This window comes from Notechis scutatus, chromosome 2 (genome assembly GCF_049901735.1).
Source record: "Notechis scutatus isolate UNSWTSFEM ecotype Mainland chromosome 2, rNotScu1.2, whole genome shotgun sequence".
Taxonomy (NCBI): domain Eukaryota; kingdom Metazoa; phylum Chordata; class Lepidosauria; order Squamata; family Elapidae; genus Notechis; species Notechis scutatus.
In genome coordinates this window covers 151,178,704-151,198,242 of record NC_142010.1, presented here as the reverse complement: position 1 = coordinate 151,198,242, position 19,539 = coordinate 151,178,704, and the positions used below count along the sequence as shown (strand labels likewise).

The following is a 19,539-nucleotide window of genomic DNA, read 5'->3' as shown; positions in this document are numbered from 1 at the left end:
TCCCTAGAAGGAAAAGGAGCATTTCAGAAGGGGCTCTCCCTAGTTTTCCAGAGAATAGGAAAGGAGGGGAGAAATACTTTTAGACTAGTAAGATTCTGTTAAAGTAACCTTACAAAAAAGATAAAGAGCTAGTATTCATTGTTGTGCTTATCTGGATTTTCCACAAGACAAATAGGCAAAACCAGCCAGGTGATGTCACTTGTTGAGACCATTTGCTCGACAGCCTTCTTAAAAGGGCAAGTTGTAAGAATGATGGCAGTAGAACTGTATCCATCAAGAATCCACATCAGCAAAGAGCCTTGAGGCGACACTCCCTTTAGGTCTCTTTCAGAAATTCTCCCGGCTGGGACCAGTTTCCTGAAATGTACACATTGCCCCCACCCTTCATGTAAATCTATGCTGGATGAAACAATCTGTGGTGTGGCAGGCTGAAGACTTTCCCATTAGCAAATCCACCAGCCAGGACGTTCTCAGTATTGGGGCTTGAAATAGCAGATCAACTGCTTTCATAAGATTTACTGTTGGTGAAATATACCAGCTGCTGGCTGGGCAACATGAAGCTTGCCTTCCACTACATCTCAGGAACAGCAATTTGGGCAAAGCTGTTATAAAGTAATACATTATTCAAAACTCAATCAGTACAATCACTTCAGAATCTGGGAAGATCCTTTCTAATTATAACTTCTCTGGAAATTGTGGTTGCTTACTTCATTGGCACCTCACATGTTGTTGACTTCATTCTAGAAGGTCCACCCATAGAAGCGTATGAAGCAACTCTCAGGCTTCCACATTTTTATGAGTAACTTAGTGAAGCAAATATCCTGGAGAAATGTTTTTGTTTTGAGAGCTGCATGGAGGTATATTAGTTGCTTTTTCCCTCTGGTTAAATTTCCTTCTAATCCAGTGAATAAACACCCAGAGCCTTCATTCCCCCATGGATTACCCATGGCATTGAGTTCTGCAGCAAAAGGGAAGGATGCCAAGAACTCAAAAGTGTTCCCATGAGGCCAGGAAAATAAAATAATCTGCCAACTGCCAGCCACTGAAAGCTAAGTTAATAATTGCACATGCATACTCCCAGGGGAAGGAAACTCTTTATTTGCATAGGGCAGCAAAGGAAAGAACCACCCGTTAGCCCTATGGATATAAGTTGGTTCTTAGGCCTTGCAGCCGGTCTCTGAGTTAAAGGTCAGTCTCCAAAGCTGTGAGAGCAAACACAATTCCATCTCTCCCTAAAGAAAGGCATCTCAGCACTCCAGCATCTTGACTGGGTAGGTTTTGTTGTACAGGGATAGAGGCAAATCTTCAGGATGCACCTGTACACCAATTCTGCTGCCTAGAGTTTGTGCCAAGACTTTGAAATGTGTATGTCCAGGTTATAAAGTAAGGCCTTCAGGCGAATTAGTAAGGTATTTTTTATTGTGCTTGGTGCATTTTGCTTCTATTGAGAACAGGTGAAGAATTGTGCAGGCAGAAGCTCCATCCATCGCTATTTGAAATTCTGTACATGACTGCCCTTTCACCATTGTCCATGTCTGTAGGTTTAGACTATAGGGTCCACTTTACAGTTTCAAGGGCTGGGCTTCTGCACTTTTTTTTTTGAAACAGAACAGGTAGTAGCAAGATGCTGTCTGTTTCTACACTGTGATAGTGTAGATCTTGGGAAATGGTTACCTCAACGTATAGAATGAATTCAAACCTTCATTCATTTCATTTTCATTGAGCAGAAAAATTCATTTTCATCAAGCAGAAAAACTAACGCAGTAGGCATCCAGATAGGATGCTTGTGTGCATAGGAGTCCCAGTTAACCTGAATCATCCAGAAATCTATGCAGCAAAGCAGCTTTCTGTGAACATAATGTAGACGCACATTCCCCCGTGCAGCAGGATCAATTGTGCCAAGATGGAAATGCCTGTTCCCGTTAGTTAACTGAATACCAAAGAATTATAAATTTTCTTTTCGTCTGTGCGGGACATCTCATCCATTTGGCCCCATCCAGGCCAATGCTACAAGTTCACTAGAAGCAAGTACTGTTTTTCAAACTTTAAAAAGAATGTTTGCTGATTCAGAACATACAGCTTGCGGAAGCAAAAGTAAGCCAACAAAAACACTTTTAAAAATCAGAATCTTTTAATGTATAATAATTATAAGATTTACTTTTAAAAAATAATTTGCTTTCCATAACGACACTGCACTAAAGCTGCTTCCTCACTGTCTTTCCATCTCCAGTTAAAAAGCCAAAAAGGCACCTGCAGAATTACTTAGAAACCCTGACCCTGTTTGACCCTGTCAAGTCACTTGTGTGTCTACAACCAGCAGAAGAACCAGCTTCAATGTTTCATTCCAGAACTTCTAAGGATGGGCTGACCGAGCCCATGTTGTTCATTATTTGACTCTGGGTGAATTTCAGACTCGTCCTTCATCAAAACAGCCAACTTCTGTAAATGCACCACAGAATCCGACCGTATTGGGGTTGAGGGATGTGGTTTCCCTCCAGATTTGTAAACTAGCATTTCTTTGCACAGGAAATGTGGGTGGCAGTATTGCACGATAGCTAGCTTCAGAAACCTTGCATGGTATGCCTTCTGAATGCAATTTGATTGAGTTCTTAGATGCCTCGTGGCTTTGGCATGCAAAGCAACATGGATCTGCATGTACCCATGAGTGATTCCTGAACTTTGTGAAGCACAAGCCCAGCCAGAATGTTCATCTATATGCATCTTGCAGACACATGCACATTTCACATTGGATCATGTTTGCACGCTACATGCAATGCACATGATATCTCCCACATCCCAAGAAAGAAAGAGCACAAGGCAGAATTGTATGCCTGCATGTCTAAAGCTTGGGCCAACATCCGACCTCCTCAGTACGCTGCAATGAGTCTTATAGGTCAAGGGAAGGAACCGAGTGGTGAACAATAGATCTGATGAGAAGCAAAGGACTGTCAATCAAGTAATTTAGACCAAAACTTTTTTTTTCTTGCTTTTACTGACACTGCACTTCCTGCTCAGGAGATGTTAGAGATGCTTTGTCTAACTTCCTCTTGCCACAGTCCTTTGCCAAGAGAAACTCCACACCTGCTATGCTTTTTCAGCACGGAAACCCACAACAGACAGAAGCCAAACAAACCAGGCTGACTAACAGGGCCATGGTGCCCCTATGACTGGCTGAGGCATGCTGAAAACTGCCTGATGGCTGGCAATCGAACCAGAGGGGTACAGGCTGATATGAATCCCCTCCAGCACCACAAAGTTTGCTTTATGCACACAGGAGGTTTCATGCTCATTCATTTGGCCATGGCTGCCTCTAGCAGAGTAGAGAACATAACTGCCTTCTGGGAGGCCTATGTAGTTCTCAGCTTGAGTGACCAGTGGAGCAGAATGGACAAAGAGGATTGTAGGTCACCGCAGCAAAGAGTGATTGTGCTAAATTGGACGGAGAGAGGGTGGGTGGATGGTGAGGGCAGCAGCAGCAGCCCTTCTACTACATGGTCATGAAAGATAAAGGGAGGGAAGGACACGTGAACAGTGATCTTTAATGCTCCAGAGAAGCCTTCCTTTACTGGTGCTTGCTAGGTGTTTAAAGGTTCCTACTTCCAGAATTCCCCAACGTTAGGAATTCTCATGTTCTGACACATTTGCAAAATACCAGGTTAGGTAAGGCTGCTCCACAGACTTCCTGAGAAATCAGAAAATGATTAATCAGTGAAAATTAATAAGCAGCAGCAAAATTCGTACAAAATATCCACCGACTCAGCTTTCCTCCAGAAGGGCATGTTTGTAGGATAGAGGAACCCTTAAGCCCAGCTCCATGTAAATTCACTGAAATGGACATTGGAATCCCTGTAGGCTGCAGAATATTCTGCAGACATTCCAAAATCCACCTTGGGCAGAACAAAATGAGCAATAATAATGCTCCGCAGGTAACTCACCTGCCGATAGTGACCTTCTTTCTCATTGGAAAAACTCCTGATAAGCCTCAGGAGCCCAGGGTTTCTACAAATGTCATTTCAAAAGCACTGGCTTTAGAAAGCTGCAGACCACAACGGATTGGAAATTGTAGCAATGGAAACACCATCACAGTTCTTGGGAAAAGGGAAATGGCGGCCAGAGAATTGAAAATTCTGCTGCCCAATTCCAGGAGAACTGCACAAAGTGGCTTCTGAAAGCTATCATTGCATAGTGTGGTGGTGAGGAAATGGGATGGGGAGAGCAAAATGAAAAAAAAATGCCTTTGCATAGTGTGAGTGGAGGAGAAGACCCTGAACAAAAACAAACGCTGGAAAGGAGAATATGGCCTAATCCAGATGGAGATGGCCAGTGCCACTAACCATTGCCAGGCACTGTGTAGTTCTTAACATGATTGTACCGAGCCCAACGTTGCTTGGCTTAACTCCGCCTCTTTACCTCCATGCCCTTCCCTCTCCCCGGGTTGCCCTTTTGTACTTCTTCCTCTCCTTGGCCCATACAGACCCCCCAGAGGGCCCGGGACAATCGTTCCTTACTGGGTACTAGCCAAGGCCCAGGGACCAAGTCTGACCGCAATTTCCTGCTAGGCCGGGGAGAAAGTAGCTTGCGGCTGTCACTCTCGCTCTCCCCATTTGTTCCCTGCTTATGAGGCCTCCAACCCTGTTCTCTGTCCTCTTCTTCCTCTCCCTGAGCCTTGCTGGAGGTCTGGTGCAACTGGCCAGACTGGTGGGCTTTAGGGAGCTGCTGCCTGACGTTGCAGAGTGCTGCTTCTCTGTCATCTCCATCGCCAAGGTTCTGTCCCACATGCTGGGAGACCATGGACCGGTTTGGTTTCCTGTGCCGGTGCCTGGCTTTGTCCTCAGCCTCTAGCACCTGCTGCTGTGTCTTGGCGGAGCTCTGGCTGAACACACGATCTAGGAAAAACAGGAGATCAGTGAGTAGAACAAAAGAGATTTGGTTTGAAGAAAGAGCTGATAGGACAGGCCCCAAAGAACCAAATGCTACTGCAAGCTCTCTACTGTGTCTAAGTATTGGTTGACATTAGATTACAGAAACAGTGACATTCCAGTCAAGACCCAATAAAAGTGGAATCAGGGTAGGGAGCAAAATGGACTTTACTAGATTCTTGGGTACCTTGGGATTACTTTTCTGGCAGAATAGAGTTTATTGGTCGAACCAATAGACTCAAATGTTCAGTGGGTTGGCGACCATATCTACTATTTGGAAGTCTCTAGACTATTCAAGATGTTGCTAAGGAATGCCTTTCCTCTGAACTTTCAGGAGGAACAACTACTTCCTGGACTATTCCAAGAGGTCACTTGCTCTCTGATTTCCAGAATACTTGTCTCTAGAAAGCCCATGTGTTAATTCTGTCAGGATAGGAATGTGATCTTTGGAAATGATTTCCCTGATCAAGAGATTCATTCAACTATGATGGTGGACAATATGTCAAAGGGCCCAGGAAGGATATGTCAAAGAATCGCAGATGCCTTCTGATCCTTGGCACTTCAGGAGAGATTATAATAACATTCTACCAAATGTCTGCCTTGGGGAGCTAGCACAGAGCTCTTGTCAGATCGTGTCTGCTTTAGATGTGTTGCAGAGATTTCTAGATATTGAGCTTTTTAATGGGCATGGCACATTTTGGTGTGTGTGTGGGAGGAAATGTGATTATATTTCCTAACATACTAAATACATGGAAAATGAATTCCAAATAAACCAGTGAAAAATTGAAAATGAGTAATTACAAGCAATGATAGCTATGGGGCACAGTATAAAATATCTGACTTCTGCATTGCAAAAGCTTAATTGATTCTATTGATCATTCTTTTAATGCAGGGCCCTGTTGTCCTAGGTCCTTCAAATCCTATTCTCTATTTTTGAAGATGTTATCTACTGTTGGTCCTAAACTTTACATCAGATCTCCCCAATTGTAATGACTAGTTGCTTTTAAAGAGAGCAAACGCTAGAACTGATGGTAAATTTATTCTCAACATAGACTTCAGCACAGAAGCCTGGCCCAATCATGGTTTTTTAACACTGTAAATTCTAGCTAATCAGCATTGCAGGTTTTGCTGCTAACATACAATGCTGGTATTTTTAAAGCTCTCTCCTGAAAGAGGGGAAATAAGTTTAATCAGACTGCAATCTATGCTTTTCCAAATAAACTCCGCTGCCTAAAAATATCACACCTGTCTCTTCTCAAGTGGCTTATGTGGCTATTGCTCCCTTTCTACTGCTATGCAGAAGGGTAGAATACCCAAGCGTTGGAGTAGGTTTCTTTGGGATAAAGCTAAGGAAAGAAATCAGGGAGACTAAGGGCGGATATTAAATGGGGGGAAGGGAACCAGGGGAATGAGGGTTGGCTTCAATAGGACCATCTTCCTCTACAGAAAGAGATGGGAGTTCCCTTTTATCACATGCTAGCTTGGATGTAATTCCCCGGGAAACCAAGGAAGAGATGTGGGGGAGTGGCTGAGTGGTCGGGTTGGTCCCACTGGGGGCTGGGCACCCACCATTTATGTTCGACCCGTCCCACGAGGCAGAAGCAGGGTTCCCCCCGGGGGGAGTTGGTCACGCAGAGAGCCAGGCTGGCCAGCAGCTGCCCTGTGGGGCGGAGACAGATAGAGACTTGGGGGTGGGGTGGGGGGGTGAGGAAGTGGCAGGAAAATCACAAGGCCAGCACAGATCAGGAAGGTGGGTGGGGGGTGGGTGGTATGAAGCCAATCACAGACCAGAAAGGTTAAGATGACGTTGGCACAGATTAGGTGGGAAGAGGGAATCAGACAGTATCATGTGCGGGTTGGGTTAGTGCATGGAGGGTTGGACATACGAAGGGCAACGGGGCAGGAAAGAAAAAAGAAGAGAAGAGAGGGGTGAATATTGAAGACCCAAAATCTGCTCCTGCAAAGGCCCTTCAAAGGAAAAAGGCGACCAAAGAGGCTTTTGGGGGAAACACTAATTGCACAGTCTGTTGCTCTAGATTGTAACTCCTCTCTTAAGTCAGAGAGGCTAATGCCCTCTTCTCCCTCTACTTATTTCTAGAGTCACCAGAATATCCAGCCGTTCAGTAAAGAGTAAGGTTGAAAACAGGACATTGTAGGTCAACCCCTTTGGACTGGAATCTATGCCTTGTTCATCTGTGGCATTGGCACAAAGTCGGAGAACTATGGCCCTTTTATGACTTATGGACTTCAACTCCCAGAATTCCTGAGCCAGCCATGCTCAGGAATTCTGGGAGTTGAAGTCCACAAGTCATAAAAGGGCCATAGTTCCCCACCCCTGTATTAGAGCAGGATATTTAGCGCAAAGCAGGTGATTTCTTATTTAAAGAAGGAGGTGAAGAGAGCAGGAGAGGCCTGGACGTACCATAGTCGGGAATGAATCCGTTGCCCCTCTTCAGCACCAGTCGTATTCGGCTCCCACTGCTGCGGATGTGTTCCACCGCCTGTCCATGCGTCATTCCTGCTGTGGACTCCCCGTTGATTTCCACCAGCTGGTCGCTCACCTGTCACAGTGTTTTAGTATGAAAAAGCCACCATCCCCACAAACAGGTTGTGGGTGAGTGCTGAGTTTTCCCAAAGCATTTCCATATATTTTCAAGCTTTTAGTCACAAATGTCAAGGGCTACAGTTCAACATACAGGTAGCTGCCGTTTAGCAACCACCTCTTTTAGCGACTGTTTGCAGTTGCGACAGTGATGGGGGGAAAAAAAAAAAACCTTTCAATCAGTGCTCACATTTATGAGCGTCACAGGTCTGCAAAGCAGCTTTAGACCATAAGCGCAGTTGCAGGTTCACTTAGTGACTGCTTTGCTTGACAACTGAGTGACTGGTCCCAATTGTGGCCACTAAATGAGGACAACTTGTATATTTTTTTTTGTCAGAGTCTGCACTGGATATGAAATTCTTGTCCACCCACACTTGTATTGACAGAGAGTGCAAACTTGCAAAATTATTCTAGAATACATTGAGAAGACAAGTATTTCAGATGGAAACTTGTGGAATTGTACTTCCTTAAAATTACTTAATAGTGGTAAGGTAAGGTTAGAACTGGCTATGGCTAAGATTAGAAATTGACTCGCAAATTACATTCTTAAGGTGAAACTTCAGACTATACTATTCAACATACACGTGGCTTATCGAGTGGAACCATAAGACAAGAGAATCTGATCAAGTGACATCTGATAGCTCTTTGAAGCTATTTGATAGCTCTTTGAAACTATTACTCCTGCTGTTGCTAATAAGGGCGCAGAAGCCAGCTCTTGTATTTGGTTGGTGAGTATTGTGTTAGAAGTTACAATGAAAAGTGAGTGAAACGTGAATTGGGTAAACAAAGGTTATATATTATATATTTATTCATTTCTAGGTACCCGGCAGTGTATATTCCATCTATTAAAAGAAAAGTATAAGTTTTTAAAAATCAAAATTAGCTTCAAGGACTTGCGTGCTTTTGTGCGTTATATAGAGTGTCATAGTAATAATCCTCAACAAAGAAGTTCTGCTCACAATCTACATCAGAGACAGGAATTCCTATCCTTGACCTCCTTTTTTGATTGAAGAAAATTGGGGAATATGCTGGCGTACAAGCACAGAGTTAAAAGGGAGCCCTAAACTGTTCCAGTGTTTCTATGAAAGGGCAGCTCTCTTACATCCTGAGGAAGAACAAATGGAGTCTAAAGGAACTGAAGCTCAGGTAAATGAATATGTGGAGTCCTTGGTGTTCTCTGAGCTTAGTTGTTTGGGTTGGGTGGGTTGAATGAGTATGGCTAAAATAGCTGGCTATCTTACAGGTGTCTTTTGGAAGAATGGAGAAAAGGAAAATAGAAGGAGGAGAGGAAAAAGAAATGTTTTTTATTGCATGATGCCATACAATTTATAGTAGACTTCTCCAATTTTGGTACCCTCCAGATGTGTGAACTTCAAATCCCAGAATTATGGCTCAGCTGGATGGAAAATTCTAGGTTTTTTGTTTGTTTGTTTGTTTGTTTTTTGACAAATGGAGGGCACCAGGGAAGACTCATGTATAATAACTTATATTATTAGAATTAGATAGCATACATATGTTCCCTTGCAGAGGTGGTATTTAGCAGGTTCTGATCAGTTCTGGAGAACAGATAGTGGAAATTTTGAGTAGTTCGGAGAACTGGCAAATACTACCTCTGACTGGCCCCGCCACCATCTATTCTCTGCCTCCCGAGTCCCAGCTGATCAGCTGGGTCTTCTTTGGTTGCCCTGCACAGGAGAACAGAGCTGGAAAGCAGGTTAGTGGGGTGGGGAGGGAATGGGGATTTTACAGTATCCTTCCCCTGCCACGCCCACCAAGCCACGCCCACAGAATCGATAGTAAAAAAAATTGAATCCCACCACTGTTTCCTAATATAGGACTAGAAGGCTGTCTGCTATACTCGATCCAGCCCTTGTTCTAGAATGCTAGATTGTACAACAGCTAAGGTTTCAGGGGTGTGTGTGTGTGTGTGTGTGTGAGAGAGAGAGAGAGAGAGAGAGAAAGTCACTTTCATCTGCAAGTCTCAACAAGTCTCCTAAAACTGATCCACATCTACCTGTCCTCAGCAACTTTGCATTGGTGCTCATTTCCTGAGAACATCACATACCTGAATCTTGCCACATTGCTGGGCTGGCCCACCTTCCATAAGAGCTAAGACATAGATGTCCATATTATATTCGCTTCCGCCCCTTAGACTGAGTCCAAAGCCGCTGGGCCCTCGTAGCAGCTCCACTGAATACTGGCCAGGCTCCTGTGGGGCAGAGAGAGGGGACAATCCAGAGAAGGCTGCTGATCCAAATATCTTTTCTTAACAACAGCAACCACAGAAAAACTACGTGAATAAGAAAAATCATTTTAGGGGCCAAACTATATCTTTTGCAATGGAAACCAATGAAGCATCCTGCAATCTGTATATTCACAAGAAGCATTCGATATACAGTAGGTAAGGACATATTGACTCTACTCAAGAAATAGTTATGGAAGTGCTAGTAGTTACATCTTTCAAAATTTAAAAAAAAACATTTCTAAAGTTACTGCTGTACTGTAAATAGGCTAAAATAGTGTTTCTCAACCTCAGTAACTTTAAGGTATGAGGACTTGAACTCCCAGAATTTCCCAGCCAGTATTCTAGGGAATTCTGGAAATTGAAGTCTACTCATCTTAAAAGTTGCTGAGAAACACTAGGCTAGAACACACCTCACAGATACATCATCTGATTATTCCCAGGATTCCCAGCAGAAGTTTTACATCTAGTGAAAAATACAATTTGGTATGCTTTAAAATGGAAAAGAATGTCATCTGTGACAACAGAATTATATTTTTATTTTATCAATTTGTTGTTTTTTTTAAAAAAAAACTGTCTCAACTTTAAAGATTCTAGATTAGTTGAGGTGCACTGCCAATCAACGTTTAATGCTGGAGCCATATGTGAACAATACTAAGGCATCTGAGCTGGAATACAGTTGAACATGAATTACCGTGAGTTCACTCACCTTGAATAAAATCTGATCTGAATTGCAGGATAACAACTTTAATACCCTTTATTAAATTACACCCATTTATTTTTCTGTCTTGCGCAATGCAAGAGGAAGACAATATTCAACCAATGTAACAAGGAAGTGGTTGAGCCCTGAAGATGCATTCTGGTCCACCACAAGTAAAGGGACAAGCATTCCTTCCAATTAACTGGAGACCACAAACACCAACCAGGGAAATGAATTGTGTCTGACTGACTGCAGAGTTTGCAGAGCCATTCTCAACCTCTTGCTGCCTGACCAGCAGCCAGCAAGCCTCCATGTCTGTCTGTCTGTAAATTATCTTAGCCTTCTCCAAAGCATGCTTTCAGATGGATTGGGAATACCAAAACTTTCAGGAATAGTGGATTTAAAACTTTTGAAAGGAATCAAGCTGGGGAAAGCTGAGCCAAAAATCTGGATTTCTCACTTTAAAATGTAACGGATTCCTAGAAACAAACCGAGTTTAAAAACCCAAGTGTCTACATAGAATCTCAGACTCAATGGAACAAGCTAAATGTGTAACATAGGCTGTTGAAGATTTTTAACCCAACTAACAGAATATATTTATTGTGCTTCCCATAGATTCTTAAGTTTTACTGAATTTTTAGACGAAATCTCTGCAGGGATGGTTGGGTATCATTTGAGAACTCTCTTCAAGATCATCTACAGAGGAGGACCGTGGTTGTGCAGCCCAAGGCCTGCCCTCTTCATGCAAAAAAGTGTGTGGTTTGGATAAAAAAGATGAGCTCATCATCTTGACTTAGGACTTTCCTCTTACCCCTCTTTTTGGCACCCTCTCTTTTGATTCCCTGCATCTCTTGGTGCTCACTTGCTATTCTACTTTTTTTAAGAACAACACAGAATTATTTCTTCCAACCACAAGAGGAACATATGCTCCAACACCTTGACCAATCTATTCTGCTTTCCCCCTTCACTTTACTGTTTCCTTTCTGAAGAAACTACAGGTACCATCCAACTCCTCAACACCTGCCAGGTTGACCAGTCACCTGTTCTGAATCTCCTGATTGGTTGGCAGATGGGCATCTTGTTCCACCCCTTCTCTCAGACTGTGGCAGTTATTGGCCATGGAGGAGGACGAGGTGTGCCTTTGGCACAAGGAGAGCTAATCCTGAGGTGGAAAGGCCAGTGTGGGCAGGACCAGCATATTGCAGGAAACCAAGCAGCCCGCAGAAGAACCCTTCCAGGTATCTCTAACTCAGTCTTACCTCTATTTTCCTCAGAGGAGTTTGGTAGAACCTTTTCTGATTGACAAATTTTATTAAAGGGCATGCATGAGCTTTCATGAACCGCAGCTCCCTTCCTCAGATGCTGTCCTAAGTTGCGGGGCAAATGAAAAGTGTCAGGCTCAGAAGCACTTACATTGAAGAAAACATGTTTTGCAAATGCTCACGAAGAGAGCCGCAACTCACAAAAGCTCACGCCCTTTAATGAAATGTCTTCGTCCACAGAAGATGCTTGTAAACTCCTCCTACAATCCCTATTTTCCTCCTGTCCTTTGCCAATTTAACATGCCAACCTTCCTTGGCCGCACTCTTGTCACCATGCTGGCTTCTGGCTCTCCAATACCTGAGACTGAGTGAGGTGAGAGCTGGGACTCCATGGATGTTCCCCCACTTCGATATCAGCAGAGTTTAAATCACTGGAAAGTCCTAGAAACAAACGGACAGAATCAATTTCAGGAAAGGACTCTCTGCTACAGTGGTGCTATTCTACCGGTTCGGTCTGGTTCTGGCGTACCGGTAGCCCCAAAGATCAGCGGAGACCGAACCCGGATTCTCTCTTGAAGAGCTGCTGTTGGGCCCACCTGCCTGCCCGGGCTCCAATACTGACCTTTAGTCCCTGCTTCTAAAGCAAAAGCTGCTTCGCGTGGCACCAGCAAGTTCAGCTGCTGAAGTGACAGGGAGAGTGCAGGATTGCAGGAGGCGAGTCGGAAAGCCTCTCTGCGCCTGCGCAAAGTGTGTGTCTGGTGCGTGGGCGCGTGCAAAGTGTGCGCGCATGCGCAAAGCACGCCCACCAAGACACGCCCACTAAACTGGTGGCAAACTATTTTGAAATGCACCGCTGCTCTGCTACCCCGTGTTTCCCTTTCCCCAGCCCCATCAGCTCCACCAGCACCCACTCCACCTACTCTTCCTCCTTCCTCGGGCCTCGGCTTCCCCTTCCCTGTCTGGTGTCCCCTTTCCCCACCCCCTAATCCTTCCCCCGTTCCTCCCTGTGATCACTCACCTGCCTCCTTGCGATTCCGGATTTTCATGCGCACCCGGTTCCCCGCCTGCCGGAAGACACTCCCAACTTCACCGTGGGTCAGCCGGGTTAAGAGACCAGCGTCTTCCGGATGAGAGGGGCTCTCTTTGTGATGGGGCCCGAGGGAACTGGCTGAGAGGAGAGAGCAGATGGATCAGTAAGGGAGGATGGCAACACCCACACATTGTGTTTCCAAATGTCATACAGGAGGATTAAAGGGAAAGTAGAAGTTAACGTTTATCTATGTTTTTAGATTTTTTTTTGTATTTTTAAACAACAAATACTGAAGATTTGGGCACTTAACCCAGACATTTATATTCTTAATTACATTGTTAAAACTGTTCAACATACTTATACACAACTTAATAATTTCTAGGATTAATTTCTAATCGAAGAAAAAAAAAAGCACTGACTGTGCAATCATGTTAATTCTTCTGACCTCTTAGAGATATTTCTGTATAATTATTTTTTTCGTTTTCTTCTTTTTGCTTGCTTGTTCTCCCCACTCCCTTTTTTAAAAGCAATTAATACATGAGAAAAAAAAAGTAAAGATGAAAAAAAAAGCCCTGCTAAACTTTTTAAAACAGTCAACCATTTCAGATCTGGAATATTACTTCAGTCAATTCAGTGATTCTTTTATACATTTTATAGATGTGCTGCTGCTGCTGCTGCTGTGTATGTGTGTGTGCTTCTATATCACATGACAATCCAGAGTTCTAACTCATCTCGGAAAAGAATATAAATCTTCCCAAAGGATCTGGTGAAAACTTTCTCCATGAAAATTTATGACCTGAGTTTGCTAGATTGAAAGCATGGAAGGAAATTCCCTGCAGAAATTTCTGAGATGCAGGAATGTTATCAGATTCCGAAACAAGCAGCTCAGATCTTGCCAGGGGAATCTAAATACAGGTAACCCTTGACCTTCGTTTCCTGACTATCTGAAGTTACCACAGCACTGAAGAAAGTGACTTACAACTGTTTTTTATGCTTACAAACTGTTGCAGTATCCCATGGTCACAAGATCAGAACTCAGGTGCTTGGCAACTGGCATGTATTCATGACAGTTGCAGCAGCCTGGAGTCATGTGATCCTCTTGATTGACAAGCAAAATTCAACGGGGAAGCCAGATTCACTCAACTATGATGCTAACTTAATATCTGCTGTGATTCACTTGACAACTGTGGCAAGAAAGTTTGTAAAATGTGGCAAAACTCACTTTTTGCCTGTTATCTAGGTAATTTGGTCTGGTTTATGTAAACAACTTAAAAAAAAATTTTTTTTTGGCTTCTTCCTGAGGGTCCTGATATTTAGCCTTCACCTCAGTTCTAGGCAATGTGAGCATCACATCTCCTACACCTCTTCTACTACTTGTAAACTGAAGTCTGGTGTAAAAGAGCATCCTCATGAGGCTGCAAAATTGCTTTCAGTCCCCTTCTAATTAAGTGCGGATTCAGGGCTGGGAACAAGGAATAATTAGGACTCATGTCAGCAGATGTACATTATCTGTACATTTTACAGGCTATGTTTTGTGTTTTTGCTTTTGCTTTAAATCAGCCTGCAGAGACCAAGATATTGCCAAAACCATCTATTTGGGATCCTGGCCTAATGCCATGGTGCCCTTTTACTTCGTCAGATATAATTTCACAAGCATTGTTCCGCCCAGATAATATCCCCACTGCTGCCTGGAAATTCTGTTCTCCGTGGTCAAGAAAAAAGACTTAATAATGCCACTATGGCCTGTGTATTTTTTTTAAAAACAAAACCTTCCAAATATATTGAACACCAGAGCTATTCTTGAAAAGGGAACAAGTATATCTAAAATGTAATTCCTTCTGCTACATAATGAGGGAGTCAGCATAGGTGTCTAACCCTGAATATTTAACTTCACAGGGGCCCTAGATAGGAGATTTCCACATCCACATATTGCTGCTGAAATTTGCTGTCTGGCAAGGAGATTACCCTTAATCTATATATTTTCACTCACTCTCCTTAGCTTGTAGTAGCCTCAGAACATGGGATCCTCCAGAATTGTGTGAGAAGTTTTATATCCAAATATATTTGATTCTTTATACTGTTTCAATTTTCCCTTAAAACATTTAACAGAATCCACAATGGTCTGAAAATCAGCATCTCCACTAGATAATTGACAGTCAAGCTGAAAGTAAATTAATCTAGTAAAAATAGCAAACGAGGGAAATCCTTTACCCAAGCTTCCTCAAACTCCCAAATAATTTAGCCAGACCGAAACCACATATCAAAGGATAAAGTCTGCAAATACAAATAGAGTTAATTAAGTCTCCCAGCAGAACTGCATGTTCACAAGAAGACATACATACACACACACACACCTCTCAAGTGTCATCCTAAAATCAGCACACAGACACTTCCACACCCTAGACAAGCTCCTCTTATAAAGTCTACCGCTGTACCCCATTTCTCTGCAACTGCCCCTAAAGGCAAACTGTTTGCTTTTAGGAATAAATATTTTTATGAGCTCATTTTTATTTATTCTTGTGCAAAGCCAGCTCAAGTTGAAACCCCAAATTACTTTCTGACAGTTGTTTAGACTATGTTTCCATGTACACAGCAGCTACCTTGGTGATGCTTCCTGTAACCCATTTGTCTAGAATGCTCCTAAGCCTTACTGCAAAAAAAAGAATCATAGTTGAATTGAATTTATGCTTTATAAAACAAGATTGGCTTCATGATCAAAAGATAAGAAGAAAAACTATAACCCGCCAGTTTCTACAAAAATTTAAGGATTGTTCCAGATGAGGCTTTTTTTTTTTTTTAAAAAAAAGATCCATATTGTCCTATCCTCCTTTTGCAAAGCCCCCACCTTTTCTCATTTCCGTCATTTTTCTTTCCAAAGAAAAACTGTTTAGAGGGAAAAAAAAGATAATTGTTACAGAATCCCTTACCTTCTTTTGATCAATAAGCTTAAGAACTCTCCACCAGAAAACCTATTCAGTGTTACTGTACCTGGAAAAAAAAAAGCCTAGATCTTTTGCAGAAACACTGTCCTTCTTCATGTGCATCCCTCAAAAAAAATATATATATTATCCTTTGCTCCCTACAACATGCATCAGGGTAAGAAGACATCAAGCTGAAGAAACTGACTTGTTGATTCACTTGAATCTCAGAATCTACCAGCCAAAAGCAGATGTAAAAGTAAAAAAATCCAAAATGAAACACTTAAAAGAAAACTTGAGGTGTGTATGAGGGGGAGGGGCAACCAGGTGCACTTGCATTCCTATACTTGTTTTCAGATTCAGAACTAAGCTCAGTTTTTTAGAAGCAAAAATCAGTTCCAGGTTTTCTTCCCTTTGGCACCTGTTTGGGGGTTTGCAGTGGGTTAAAAATTATACCTGCCGCTATTGCTTTTATCTGGCCAATTGTCCAGCAATATTTATTTATTTTATTTTTATTTATTTGATTTGATTTGTCAATCGCTTACAAGATAATAGGTAGAAGTATATACGTAGTTATGAATACATGAAATGGGTACATATAAGAAAAATAAAAGAAACAATAGGACAGCGATGGTAGGCACATTGGTGCGCTTATGCACACCCCCTCTTAGGAAAGGGGTGAGGTCAATAGTAGACAGTTTAAGGATAAAGTTTTTGGGGTTTGGGGAAGAAACCACAGAGTCATATGTCCCAAATTCCAATGACTGTTCTTTTCCTGCTACTCATTTACAGCTCAATAGCCGCTGATGTTACAAAAGATCTTTACCTTCCTAACATCTAACCCTAACCCTTCCTAACAACTTCAGTGCATGTGAACTTTCAAACAAGCTGAATGATTTCTATGCTAATAAAATAATTGCCTTTCTGATCATTGATAGTAAACAACCCCATAAAGATCTTTAAACCATATGCACTTATCAGGAAACAGTCCCCTTGATCCTCTCCCTCCTTCCATTTTAGTCTAGACTCCCTTCAGGGGAAAGAGAAAATAATCCTTCCCAATTTACCTTTCTATTATCCCTTCCTCTTTCTCTCTTTCCCCCCAAATCAACTACAAACAAAATGGTAGACAGTGGATATTTACGTTTAAAGTCCTGGATCTGGCGTAGGAAGGTCTGAACTTGCTCAAACATTTTTCAGGAAGAGAGAGTGACGAAACAAGTTAAAACAGGGAGTGGGTCCTCTCACGGCTGCTCCTCTGCTCTCTGTTCTTCTCTGAACCCCTCAGGAATTTTTCCCTTTGCCTGATAAACCAAGGACTTTCAGGGGAGGGAACAGAGTGGCTGACGCTTAACCTGTTCAGAACCAGGAGGAACAAGTTGCTCTGTGCATGTGGGTGTGTATGTTTAAAAGAGTTGAATCCTGATTCTTTACTCTCACATGGAAACAAAATTAAGGCTTGTAATTCTCTAAACACAAGGTGAGAGACAGGTACTTTTTCAAGTGATCAGAAATCAATTGTATTTATTTCCCATTCTATTATTCAATCAAAAGACCAAGAAGATTGTTTAAAAAATTACACTGATTTCACCTTTGTTTACTTACCACTGCTGGGTTGCTTCTTAGCATTCTTTTAATTCCTGCCCCCAATACGTGCGCAAACAAAATTTAGAGTCATGTACATTTTGTCATGTCACAAAGAAAGGAAATAGATTTCCCCAACGTAAACTCAAAAATCCAAGCGATACTTCAAAATTAAGATATTTATTACTGCAAGTCCTCATGGGCTTGAATCCTATAATCATACATGTGCATTTTTAAAAATGTCACACGACTGGGGTTTTTGTAGCAACATAGTTATTCTTCTTGAAACTGAACAATGATTGTAGTACAGTTACATTGAAAGATATCAGCCAGAGATGCTTGATATGATAAAGATTAGGGGTTTTTTAGAGGCATTATTTTGAAAATGACAAATATGACATAGCATTTTTGATTGCTTTGTGCAAAGTTGTGGAGGTTCTGTAGAATTATGGAATGGGAATAAACTATAATGAAATAATTAGCATACCAGATACTGAACCAAAAGGCCTCTTTTACTTAAATACAGAATTTAACAAAGTGAAATCTAGTACCAGAATATTTTCTCCCACTGAAAGAGTCTTTGTGTTTTGAAGATTATGTTCCTTGCAGTTTCTAAATTTGCCCTCCACAACTTTATTGCTTAAATAATTTCAGCTTTTCTAAGATAAAGATGGTTATATTTCTCCTTACTTCTGTTCTCCTCTGAACTATCAGCCCCTCCCCCTATATTCTAAGGTAAAAGATTGATCTGGATTCTCATTTATTTGGGGAAAGTACCTGTGTTTAATCATTCTTTGCCTCAGAATGCCAGACATAATCTGATACCTGCAACCTACCACTAAGAAATACATTCAATGTACCAACAAAGTCTTCACAATGTTAAAATAGACCTGATGATCACATTTGACCTAATTCCTTTTCTTCCTCTGTTCTTTGGTTTTTTATATTACCTGTCCTGATTTGGGATTTCAAATAACCCAGAAACTTGCACTCTTTCATAACATTACGTAATGCAAGAATTGTGCAATTGTCTATTTTGTATTTTCTTTAAGTGCCAGCTCATTTGTTTTCATTTCTAAGGCAGTTGCATCAACGACAGCAACCAACTACATACAAAGGTATGTTTTGGAAATATTTGGAATTGGTTCAAAGAACATGAGTACAACATTTGGAATTTTGGCAGGACATGGGTGTAGACTAAAATTCCCATTATGTTCCATCCTCCTTACCAGTTCTTCCAGCTGCAACTCCATCAGTTGGTAGTGCAATGCTACATCCATGCTGTTCTTTTGGACCATCCACATTTATGGGTTCCCCAGCCCCTCCTGCTGGGCGAGGCCTCCTCAGCCTTTGGGAACAACGAGCAGGACACACAAGTACATTGCGAGGTTCAGGACCCACAAAACTGGTCACAGTCAAAGTGTCACCTGGGGGACCTCCCCAAGGGTTAGAAAGATCCTGAGGACCACTTTTGTTACGAGTGGAGTTGGGCAAGAAATGTTCTTGTCTAACAGAGCAGTTTTCCTGAGGATGCCTATGGGAATGATGACCTGTAAGAACAAGAAGGGCAAAGGGAAAATTCAGTTAGGGGCATGGCCAACTGCAGAACCAAGTGACATAACTAATATTCTCAGCAGCGATTGAAGTACTTGGCCACACCTCAACCTTGGTATACCTTATATCTAGTATTTACGTCTTCGGGTTCTGATTCTTCAAGCCTGTTTAAATGACTGGACTAAGACTATGACAAGTCAAATTTCCATTCAGTCATCAAGCCCACTGAGCTAATATGGATACGCCTAACTTACTCCATATGACTGATGTGAAAATAAAACTAGAGGAGAGGGTATTATGTGTGTCCTCTGAACTCCTGGAGGAAAGGTGGAACCCAAACATAGCAAATCATTACAAGTTTACCTTTGAGTCAATAGTTGACATGAGTGAGAGAGTACAATTATAAATCAATTTGACAGATCTTTGCAAATGAATACTGCCATTCAAAATAGTATTTGCTATACTTAGCTTTCATTTTGAAAGAAACAGATTTTTTTTCCTATTAACTGGTGATATAAACTCGCATCAGGTAAATTGTGACAAAAATCTGCTCTATGTCACTGATATCCTGCCTTTCTTCAATGGAGCTTAAGGTAAAATGCGTGTCTTCCATCTGGATGCTGTCAGGGATACGCTTCCATTTAGCAATGCTGCTGCCTTCTGCATGTGTATGTACACGACTTACTGTATTAGTTTTGTTGGTTTTATTTTGAATTGCTGTAGTATTT

At 42.0% G+C, this 19,539-nt stretch overlaps 1 protein-coding gene and 1 long non-coding RNA gene across 6 annotated transcripts in view; both read right to left on the bottom strand.

Annotated features, from left to right (window-relative positions):
• Positions 1-2,112: 2,112 nt before the first annotated feature.
• Positions 2,113-19,539, bottom strand: part of LOC113417756 (membrane-associated guanylate kinase, WW and PDZ domain-containing protein 3) — a 33,275-nt gene continuing 15,848 nt past the window's right edge. For 3 of the 5 annotated variants that reach the window (XM_026676299.2, XM_087956764.1, XM_087956765.1), the window contains 6 exons: positions 18,487-18,807; positions 12,744-12,893; positions 12,084-12,166; positions 9,587-9,730; positions 7,342-7,480; positions 2,113-4,886 (listed from right to left, as the gene is read on the bottom strand). In XM_026676299.2, the coding sequence (XP_026532084.1) occupies positions 4,393-4,886; positions 7,342-7,480; positions 9,587-9,730; positions 12,084-12,166; positions 12,744-12,893; positions 18,487-18,807 (1,331 nt within the window). In that variant the 3' untranslated portion in view covers positions 2,113-4,392. Of the gene's footprint in view, positions 4,887-6,488; positions 6,604-7,341; positions 7,481-9,586; positions 9,731-12,083; positions 12,167-12,743; positions 12,894-18,486; positions 18,808-19,539 lie in introns of all 5 variants that reach the window. The other 2 variants (XM_087956767.1, XM_087956768.1) reach the window with 2 other exon arrangements.
• LOC148132334 (uncharacterized) lies at positions 13,009-17,868 on the bottom strand. The gene is made up of 2 exons (XR_015747851.1): positions 16,818-17,868; positions 13,009-14,916 (listed from the first exon to the last, which is right to left on the bottom strand). It is a non-coding gene; the product is annotated as an uncharacterized LOC148132334 (long non-coding RNA).